General features: G+C 51.3%; 1 protein-coding gene across 1 annotated transcript in view; it reads right to left on the reverse strand.

Annotated features, from left to right (window-relative positions):
- Positions 1-3,667: 3,667 nt before the first annotated feature.
- ptpn9a (protein tyrosine phosphatase non-receptor type 9a) overlaps positions 3,668-11,363 on the reverse strand; it is a 97,861-nt gene continuing 90,165 nt past the window's right edge. The window contains exon 12 of the mRNA XM_078429804.1: positions 3,668-3,942. Within this exon, the coding sequence (XP_078285930.1) occupies positions 3,752-3,942 (191 nt within the window). The 3' untranslated portion in view covers positions 3,668-3,751. The remainder of the gene's footprint in view (positions 3,943-11,363) is intronic.

Genomic DNA, 11,363 nt, shown 5'->3' on the forward strand with positions numbered 1-11,363 from the left:
ACAGAGAGAGAGAGAGAGAACAGGGGGAGAGAAGTGAGAGGGCGGTAGGAGAGGAAGAATGGGAGGAGAGAGCACGGGAGGATGGAGATAGAGTGCAGTAGGTGAGGTGAGAGCAGGAGTGTGAGTGAGTGTGTGGGAGGAGAGAGCGCAGAGAGAGAGAGAGGAGAGAGAGAGGAGAGAGAGAGAGAGAGAGAGAGAGAGAGAGTGTAGGGAGAAGAGAGAGAGAGAAAGAGAGAGAGAGAGAGAGAGAGAGAGAGGGAGAGAGAGAGAGGAGAGAGAGAGAGAGAGAGAGAGAGAGAGAGAGAGAGAGAGAGAGAGAGAGAGAGAGAGAGAGAGAGAGAGAGAGAGAGAGAGAGAGAGAGAGAGAGAGAGAGAGAGAGAGAGAGTGTGGGAGAAGAGAGAGAGAGAAAGAGAGAGAGAGAGAGAGAAAAGTGTGTGAGAGAGAGAGAGAACGGGGGAGAGAAAGTGAGAGGGCGGTAGAAACATAGAAACAGAAAATAGGAGCCTGCCTGATCATCCAGCTCAGTATCCTGTACCTGCCCTTCTCTCCATACCCCCTGATCCCTTTATCCACAAGGGCCACATCTAACTCCCTCTTAAATATAGCAATGAACTGGCCTCAACTAGGAGAGAGAGAATGGGTCGAGAGAAAATGAGAGTGGGGGAGGAGACGGAGAGCGGGCAGGTTGAACGGGCTGCAGGGAGAGAGGGAGAGAGTGCGTGTGAGAAAGGGCAAGAGAGCAGGAGATGATGAGAGGCAAAGGAGGGATCGGAAGGAGTGGACAACAAGAAAGGGAAAGAGCAGGAAACTCAGCGGGTCAGGCAGCATCTGTGGAGGAATGGAGAGATGACGTTTTTGGGTCAGTCTGAGGAAGAGCGAGGCCAGCAGCCCGGATGGAGGGGGGAAAGGTGCCGAGCTGGAGAGGAAAACGGGGGAGAGAGAGAGAGGGAGAGGGAAAGGCCGGGGAGAGAGAGAGACAATAGGTGCAGGAGGAGGCATTCGGCCCTTCAAGCCAGCGCCGCCATTCAGTGATCATGGCGGATCATTCTCAATCAGTACCCCGTTCCTGCCTTCTCCCCATACCCCCTGACTCCACTATCCTTAAGAGCTCTATCTAGCTCTCTCTTGAATGCTTTCAGAGAATTGGCCTCCACTGCCTTCTGAGGCAGAGAATTCCACAGATTCTCAACTCTCTGTCTGAAAAAGTTTTTCCTCATCTCCGTTCTAAATGGCCTACTCTTATTCTTAAACTGTGTGGCCCCTGGTTCTGGACTCCCCCGACATCGGGAACATGTTTCCTGCCTCTAACGTGTCCGACCAAGAGAGTGAGAGAGAGAGAGAGCGGGGAAGGCCGGGGAGAGAGAGTCACTGTGCGTGAGGGAGCGGGAGAGAGGTCAGAAACATCAACTGGGTCCCCCTCCGGAGAAAGGCGGAGGAGAGAACTGCAGATGCCGGTTTAAACCGAAGGTGGACACAAAATGCTGGAGTAACTCAGCGGGACAGGCAGCATCTCTGGAGAGAAGGAATGGGCGACGTTTCGGATCGAGAACCTTCTTGAGGAATGGGCGACATTTCAGGTTGAGAACCTCTTGAGGAACGGGTGACGTTTCGGGTCAAGACTGTCTCAGAAATGGGCGACGTTTCGGGTCGAGCCCCTTCGGGTCTCGACCCGAGACGTCACCCATTCCTTCTCTCCGAGATGCTGCCTGACCCGTTGAGTTACTCCGCCATTTTGGTTTAGTTTAGAGATACAGCGCGGAAACAGGCCCTTTCGGCCACCGGGTCCGCGCCGACCAGCGATCCCCGCACATTAACACTATCCTACACTCACTAGGGACGATTAAAAAAAACACTAGGCCAAGTGGACCCGTTGGGCCCAAACCTCTCCTGCATTGGTATAGCACCCTCTCCTCCCCCTCCCCTCCCCACTTCTCCATCCCCCACTCCATCCCCCTCAACCTCCATTATCCACCTCCCTCCCCTCCTCCTCCTCCCTCCCTCCCTCCCTCCCTCCCTGGGAGATAGATTGAAACTTTAAAATGTGAATAACTTAAAAATATAACACCGATTTCAATAAAATGACTTGCTTTACCATTAAAGAGATGACGGTGAGTAAGGTGGGCCTAAAATGGTCGCGCTATCGTGTACAGTTTCGGCTGTAGTTCAGGATCAAACAAACAAACAAACGAGAGTTTTAGTGTATAGATAAAAACCAAGCCAATTAACCCACAAACCTGTACGTCTTTGGAGTGTGGGAGGAAACAGCGAAGATCTCGGAGAAAACCCACGCAGGTCACGGGGAGAACGTACAGGCAGCGCCCGTAGTCGGGATCGAACCCGTGTCTCGAGGCAGCGGCTCTCCCGCCTTGTTTTGCGTCTGCCCTGGGGGAGGGAAAGGTTTAGCTACGTCCGAACAATGTCCGGGCCGCTCCCACGTACTGCTGCATCGCGGATTGAAAGAGGAGAAGGCACAAGGTGGGAGTGGACTCATCCCGGCACAGGCAGGTTGGCAGGCAGGGGTGTCGGTGGCGTGTAGGCCTGGGTAGGCCCGGTCTCTCTCCGGCCTGTGGTGCGGGAGGGAGGCAGCCTCCAGGGTAGAGTCCACAGCAGGCCGCATCGCCGGAGCTGCCCTCAGCCGGTGGGGAGGGGAGGGGAGGGTGGAAGAGAGAGCTTCATGCCATCCCTCAAACGGTGACTGAGGTAAGATTCTTCTTTTTTTTTTGTCGTTTCTTTTTATGTTCTTTTTTTTTTGTCGTTTCTTTTTATGTCGTAAACAAAGTTTCTTTCTCCAGAAAATGGAAATAAAACCCCCAAAAATCAAAAGTCTGGTGGACAGACGACACTTTCCAGAGGGCACACAGACCGCTGACTACAGATTGTGGATCGGTCTCAGCGAAGACATCATCTCCTTCTTTACCCCAACGGTCTTCGGCTCCTCAGGTCTCCGTACCGTAGATTGTATCTCTAATGCTACATAATTGGAATAAATGAATCGTAACATATTTTCTTCTGGAAGTGTCTATAATATGCTCCCGTGAAGAAAGCTACTGGTATGATGGCGTTAAACCATTTGTAAAAGAAGTCTCGTCCAAGTCATTAAGGCTAGTACTAAATCTAGGATCAGGTACAATCACAAAAGGTGGCTATCTACAGTTGTTCAATTTGTCTATTATTGGAACTCATCTGCCAGGTAGAACTACAGGGGGGGGAGGAGGTGGGGAGAGGGAGGGAGTGGAGGGAGGAGGTGAGGAGAGGGTGGGGAGAGGGAGGGAGGAGGTGGAGAAGGGGAGGGGGTGGAGAGAGAGGGAGGGAGGGGGTGGGGAGAGGGAGGGAGGGGGGTGGAGAGAGGGAGGGAGGGGGTAGGGAGAGGGAGGGAGGGGGTGGAGAGAGGGATGGAGGGGGTGGAGAGAGGGAGGGAGGGTGTGGAGAGAGGGATGGAGGGTGTGGAGAGAGGGAGAGAGGGAGGGAGGGGGTAGGGAGAGGGAGGGAGGGGCTGTTGGAGGGAGAGGGAGGGAGGGGGTAGGGAGCTGGAGGGAAAGGGAGGGGGTGGGGAGAGGGAGGGAGGGGGTAGGGAGAGGGAGGGAGGGGCTGTTGGAGGGAGAGGGAGGGAGGGAGGGAGGGGGGTAGGGAGCTGGAGGGAGAGGGAGGGGGTGGGGAGAGGGAGGGAAGGGGTAGGGAGAGGGTGGAGAGAGGGAGGGAGGGGGGAGGGAGAGGAGGTGGGGAGGGAGTGATGAGAAGGGGCATCTCCTGTTAATGGCTGGCAGGCAGCAGGCTCTGCCTCTGGGCATGCTCAATGATGGCGGTGTAGCTGAAGTAATACTGGTCGGGGGTCTGAATGCTGAAGGCTCGCTGCGTTCTCATGCGTCGCACTGTCTGGTAGACGTTCAGAGTGCCCACATCGTCCAGCTGAGAGAGGCAGATATCCAAGGTGCAGAGGGTGCCTGGAACAGGGGAGGGTCAGCGTTAGTTATAAACCAGCATCTGCATTCCATACAGTCACAGGGTGGAAATTCGGCCCAACTTGTCCACACCGGCAAACAAGTCCCAGCTACACGAGCCCCATTCGCTCTTGCTCCTCCTCCCCCCATTCGTAATGAGGACAGAATCCCCCTCGTGCTCTCCTTCCACCCCACCAGCCAGCGGATCCAACAAATCATCCGCCAACATTTCCGTCACCTACAACAGGACCCCACCACTGGCCATATCTTCCCATCCCCTCCCCTTTCTGCGTTCCGCAGAGACCGTTCCCTCCGTAACTCCCTGGTCCACTCGTCCCTTCCTACCTAAACCACCCATCCCCGGGCACTTTCCCCTGCAACCGCACGAGATGCAACACCTGTCCCTTTACCTCCCCCCTCAACTCCATCCAAGGACCCAAACAGTCTTTCCGGGTGAGACAGAGGTCCACCTGCACCTCCTCCAACCTCATCTATTGCATCCGCTGCTCCAGATGTAAACTTCTTTACATCGGCGAAACCAAACGCAGGCTCGGCGATCGCTTCGCTCAACACCTGCGCTCAGTCCGCGTTAACCAACCTGATCTCCCGGTGGCTGAGCACTTCAACTCCCTCTCCCATTCCCAGTCTGACCTTTCTGTCATGGGCCTCCTCCAGTGCCATAGTGAGGCCCACCAGAAATTGGAGGAACTGCACCTCATATTTCGCCTGGGCAGCTTGCAGCCCAGTGGTATGAACATCAACTTCTCCAACTTTAGATAGTTCCTCTGTCCCTCTCTTCCCCTCCCCCTTCCCAGATCTCCCTCTATCTTCCTGTCTCCACCTATATCCTTCCTTTGTCCCGCCCCCCTGACATCAGTCTGAAGATGGGTCTCGACCCGAAACGTCACCCATTCCTTCTCTCCTGAGATGCAGCCTGACCCGCTGAGTTACCCCAGCATTTTGTGTCTACCTTTGATTGTAACCAGCATCTGCAGTTTTTTTCCTATCCATAGTTAGTTTGTTACATGTACAGCAAAAAGCTTTTTTGCCGCGTGCTACCCAGTCAGCGGAGAAACTGTACGTGATCACTTGAGCAAGGGGGTGGCGCGGCGGTAGAGTTGCTGCCTCACAGCGCCAGAGACCTGGGTTTGATCCTGGCTGGCTGGCTGTACAGAGTTTGTACACTCTCCCTGTGACCCCGTGGGGTTTCGCCAGGTGCTCCGGACTCCCCCCACACTCCAAACAGGTGCGGATTTGTAGGCTAATTGGCTTCAGTAAAATAGGAATTGTCCTTAGCGTGTGCAGGTTAGTGCTCGTGATGGCTTGTTGGCACAGACTCGGTGGGCCGAGTGGCCTGTTTTTGCGCTGTATCTCTAAGGGGAGGGGGCGGGACAGAGATAGAATGTAGTAGGAGACAGTAAGACTGGTGGGAGAACTGGGAATGGGGAGGGGATGGGGAGAGAGGGAAAGCAAGGGCTATTTGAAGTAAGAGAAGTCAATGTTCATACCGCTGGGGTGTAGGCTACCCAAGCGAAATATGAGGTGCTGTTCCTCCAATTTACGCTGGGCCTCACTCTGATAATGGAGGAGGCCCAGGACAGAACGGTCAGACTGGGAGTGGGAGGGGGAGTTAAAGTGCTGAGCCACCGGGAGATCAGGTTGGTTAAGGCGGACTGAGCGAAGGTGTAAACATGCACAATGTCAACTTCAAGATTCAAGATAGCTTTATTTGTCATCCAATATTGGACGAAATTCAGTCACCCACAGTCCAACAATAAAAGCATTAAATAGGCATTAAGCATTAAATAGGCATTAAGCATTAAATAGGCATTAAAGCATTAAATAGGCATTAAAGCATTAAATAGGCATTAAAGCATTAAATAGGCTTTAGAGACAAAGTGCAGAACAGGCCCTTCGGCCCACCGAGTTCGTGCCAACCAGAGATCGACCTACCTACACACACCAGGGGTAATTGTACAGCTTACCGAAGCCAATAAATCTACAAACCTGCACGTCTTTGGAGTGTGGGAGGAAACCTGAGCACCCGGGGAAAACCCACACGGTCACATTGAGAGCGTGCAAACTCCATTCAGACAGCATCTGTAGTCAGGATGGAACCCGGGTCTCTGGCGCTGTGAGGCAGCAGCTCTACCCGCTGCGCCACTGTGCGGTCACATTGATTCTTGTACAGTGTCATCCAGTCAGCGGAAAGTCTGTACATGATTACAATCCAGCCGTCCAGTGCACAGATACATAATAAAGATATGTAATAAAGGCGAGACCAAACGCAGGCTCGGCGATCGTTTCACTCAACACCTTCGCTCAGTCCGCCTTAACCAACCTGATCTCCCGGTGGCTCAGCACTTCGACTCCCCCTCCCACTCCCAGTCTGACCTTTCTGTCCTGGGCCTCCTCCATTGTCAGAGCGCAAATTGGAGGAACAGCACCTGATATTTCGCTTGGGTAGCTCACACCCCAGCGGTATGAACATTGACTTCTCTAACTTCAAATAGCCCTTGCTTTCCCTCTCTCTCCATCCCCTCCCCCTTCCCAGTTCTCCCACCAGTCTTACTGTCTCCGACTACATTCTATCTCTGTCCCGCCCCCTCCCCTGACATCAGTCTGAAGAAGGGTCTCGACCCGAAACGTCACCCATTCCTTCTCTCCTGAGATGCTGCCTGACCCGCTGAGTTACTCCAGCATTTTGTGTCTACCTTCCATTTAAACCAGCATCTACAGTTCTTTCCTACACGTAATAAAGGGAATATCATTTAGTGCATGTAGGATTATTAATATATTAAATTCTTATTTATTATCTATGTGTACTTTGTTTACGGGCCTGTTGTGCTGCTGCAAGGAAGAATTTCAATGTTCTGTTGTGTGGGAGTCTGAAAACCATGACCTCCAGCGTAAAGAAAAGCTATTTCTCATCAAACACCACGATCAAACACTAATTAAACCTCAAACTACAAACGGACTCAGTTGCACACGGGACTTTGGGCTTTTGATTTGATTTTGCACCAATAACGTTTTTTAAATTTACTGAACTGTTGATTTGTTTGTACACTGGCCCCATCCCCGAACTCTACCTCCGCTACATCGACGACTGCATTGTTGCTTCCTCTTGTACCCACGCAGAACTCACTGACTTCATACACTTCATCTCCAATTTCCATCCTGCCCTTAAATATACCTGGACTATCTCCGACATCGCCCTCCCGTTTCTGGACCTCACCATCTCCATCACAGGAGACAGACTAGTGACGGACATTTACTATAAACCCACTGACTCGCACAGCTATCTGGACTACACTTCTTCCCACCCGGTCTCCTGCAAAAAGTCTATCCCCTACTCCCAATTCTTCCGTCTACGCTGCATCTGCGCCCGGGATGAGGTGTTTCACACTAGGGCATCAGATATGTCCTCGTTCTTCAGAAAACGGGGCTTCCCCTCCTCCATTATAGATGAGGCTCTCACTAGGGTCTCTTCTACATCCCGCAGCTCCGCTCTTGCTCCCCCTCCCCCCACTCGCAACAAGGACAGAATCCCCCTCGTTCTCACCTTCCACCCCACCAGCCAGCGGATCCAACATATCATCCACCAACATTTCCGTCACCTCCAACGGGACCCCACTACTGGCCATATCTTCCCATCCCCTCCCTTTCTGCGTTCCGCAGAGACCGTTCCCTCCGTAACTCCCTGGTCCACTCGTCCCTTCCTACCCAAACCACCCCAACCCCGGGCACTTTCCCCTGCAACCGCAGGAAATGCAACACCTGTCCCTTTACCTCCCCCCTCAACTCCATCCAAGGACCCAAACAGTCTTTCCAGGTGAGACAGAGGTTCACCTGTACCTCCTCCAACCTCATCTATTGCATCCGCTGCTCTAGATGTCAACTTATTTACATCGGTGAAACCAAGCGCAGGCTCGGCGATCGCTTCGCTGAACACCTGCGCTCGGTCCGCATTGACCAAACTGATCTCCCGGTGGCCGAGCACTTCAACTCCCCCTCCCATTCCCAGTCTGACCTTTCTGTCATGGGCCTCCTTCAGTGCCATAGTGAGGCCCACCGGAAATTGGGGGAGCAGCACCTCATATTTCGCCTGGGCAGTTTGCAGCCCAGTGGTATGAACATCGACTTCTCCAACTTTAGATAGTTCCTCTGTCCCTCTCTTCCCCTCCTCCTTCCCAAATCTCCCTCTATCTTCCTGTCTCCACCTATATCCTTCCTTTGTCCCGCCCCCCTGACATCAGTCTGAAGAAGGGTCTCGACCCGAAACGTCACCCATTCCTTCTCTCCTGAGATGCTGCCTGACCTGCTGAGTTACTCCAGCATTTTGTGAATAAATCGATTTGTACCAGCATCTGCAGTTATTTTCTTATACTGTTTGTATTATGTTGTTTACTGAGTATTGTGTTAACACACCTGTTGTGAATTTGCTGCAAATAAGAATTTCATGGGTGAATTTTAGCACAGAACCAAGCACCAGACCCCCCAACACTTGATTTTACAAATTCATAATTTTCATGTCCAAAATTCAGAATTTTACATTAAAAATTCACAATATGGTGCGTAATGCAACTTTTCAGCAAAAAAAAAGTATGCACGCCAAATGCACTACATTCATGAGTGAAAAACGACTGTTATTTCCAACAGTCTGTAGTTCTTGGACTACATGTACAATGTCAGGCCTATCATGAGTATATTAGACAATAGACAATAGGTGCAGGAGTAGGCCATTCAGCCCTTCGAGCCAGCACCACCATTCAATGTGATCATGGCTGATCATTCTCAATCAGTACCCCGTTCCTGCCTTCTCCCCATACCCCCTGACTCCGCTCTCCTTAAGAGTTCTATCTAGCTCTCTCTTGAATGCATTCAGAGACTTGGCCTCCACTGCCTCCTGAGGCAGTGAATTCCACAGATTTACAACTCTCTGACTGAAAAAGTTTTTCCTCATCTCCGTTCGAAATGGCCTACCCCTTATTCTTAAACTGTGGCCCCTTGTTCTGGACTCCCCCAACATTGGGAACATGTTTCCTGCCTCTAACGTGTCCAACCCCTTAATAATCTTATATGTTTCGATAAGATCCCCTCTCATCCTTGTAAATTCAGGTGTATACAAGCCTAGCCGCTCCAGTCTTTCAACATACGACAGTCCCGCCATTCCTGGAATTAACCTAGTAAACCTACGCTGCACGCCCTCAATAGCAAGAATATCCTTCCTCAAATTTGGAGACCAAAACTGCACACAGTACTCCAGGTGCGGTCTCACTAGGGCCCTGTACAACTGCAGAAGGACATCTTTGCTCCCATACTCAACTCCTCTTGTTATGAAGGCCAACATTCCATTCTGCTATTTATAGAAAGGTTATTACACAGAGACACCTTTTGCAACACAAAGACGATTGTCACGATGATTGGGTCTCCGGTTGTCGGTAGCTTGACATCGACTAGGTGATAGGTTGTTGTAGCTTGTCGTAGACATTGTCGTGGGGTGGGGGGTCCAGTCACCGTTTTTTCGGCGACCTGCTATGACTATGACAGTCGCCTAAACAATCGCCTAAGTGGGGCAGGCCCTTAACTCAGTGGGTCGGGCAGCATCTGTGGAGATCGTGGCCCGGTGACTCTGTCCTGATCGCTGAGAGGTGGCGCTATTGAGCCATGTATTCATGTAGTGACATGTATTCAGGCTGCCACCCAGTGGCAGGTGAGGGTAGTGCCGTAGAAAAGTCTTTCCAACTATAAAGTTCAGTTTGTCCCAATGTCGTCACACAGCGCGGAAACAGGCCCTTCAGCCCACCGAGTCTGTGCCGACCATCAGCCACCCATTCACGGTAATTCTGCACTAATCTCATTACTAGGTTAATTCCCGGAATGGCGGGACTATCATATGTTGAAAGACTGGAGCGACTAGGCTTGTATACACAGGAATTTAGAAGGATGAGAGGAGATCTTATCGAAACGAATACGATTATTAAAGGGTTGGACATGTTAGAGGCAGGAAACATGTTCCCAATGTTGGGGGAGTCCAGAACCAGGGGCCACAGTTTAAGAATAAGGGGTAGGCCATTTAGAACGGAGATGAGGAAAAACTTTTTCAGTCACAGAGTTGTGAATCTGTGGAATTCTCTGCCTCAGAAGGCAGTGGAGGCCAATTCTCTGAATGCATTGAAGAGAGAGCTAGATAGAGCTCTTAAGGATAGCGGAGTCAGGGGGTATGGGGAGAAGGCAGGAACGGGGTACTGATTGAGAATGATCAGCCATGATCACATTGAATGGCGGTGCTGGCTCGAAGGGCCTCCTCCTGCACCTATTATCTATTGTTCCCACACTCCCATTCACTCCCCGCCATTTTGCCAATCACACACGCTCGCCAATTTGCAGTGGCCAATTCACTTACCAACCTAAACTTTACTTGCCTCTTCCCACCCAAACCACCCCCTCCCCAGGTACTTTCCCCTGCAACCGCAGGACATGCAACACCTGTCCGATCTACTGTAATTGCGTTTGACTTGATTGTATTCATGTCTGGTATTATCTAGTCTGATTGAATAGCACGTGACAATAATAAACTTAAATCTCAACCACACATGGGCCAGTTCTAGAAAGAACGGTGGATTTCCCATTTTAAAGTACATTGCTAAAACACGAGTTTTTACGATAAAAACTGTTAATAAACAATAATAAACTGACTAGAAGGGTCTAGTCCCAAAATGTCACCTATCCATTCTCTCCAGATATGCTGCCTGACCCGTTGAGTTACTATCATTTTGCGTCTATCTCCGGTGTAAACCGCACGGGCGTCACGGTGGCGCAGCGGTAGAGTTGCTGCCTTACAGCGAATGCAGCGCCGGAGACCCGGGTTCGATTCAGACTACGGGTGCTGTCCGTACGGAGTTTGTACGTTCTCCCCGTGACCTGCGTGGGTTTTCTCCGAGATCTTCGGTTTCCTCCCACACTCCAAAGACGGACAGTTTGTAGGTTAATTGGCTTGGTAAAATGAAAAAGTTGTCCCTAGTGGGTGTAGGATAGTGTTAATGTGCGGGGATCGCTGGTCGGCGCGGACCCGGTGGGCCGAAGGGCCTGTTCCCGCGCTGTATCTCTAAACTAAACTAAACTAAACTACAACTAAACCAGCATCTTAACAAAGAAGTGCGGATGCTTGTTAATACACAAAAGGACACAGTCAGCTAGATCTCCCTGGAACCCGTGTGATCTAACCTTCCAGAGCAGCCTGCCATGTGGAACCTTATCAAATGTCTTGCTGAAGTCCACGGGGACATCTACGGCTTTGCACCTCATCAACCTTTTTAGTTACTTCTTCAAAAAGCTCAATCAGTTTCGTGAGAGAAGATCTCCCACTTACAAAACAATGCCAACTATCACTAATGCCCTAATTACCCCCTGTATGTCCAAAT

This window comes from Rhinoraja longicauda, chromosome 38 (genome assembly GCF_053455715.1).
Source record: "Rhinoraja longicauda isolate Sanriku21f chromosome 38, sRhiLon1.1, whole genome shotgun sequence".
In the NCBI taxonomy this organism is placed as follows: Eukaryota; Metazoa; Chordata; class Chondrichthyes; order Rajiformes; family Arhynchobatidae; genus Rhinoraja; species Rhinoraja longicauda.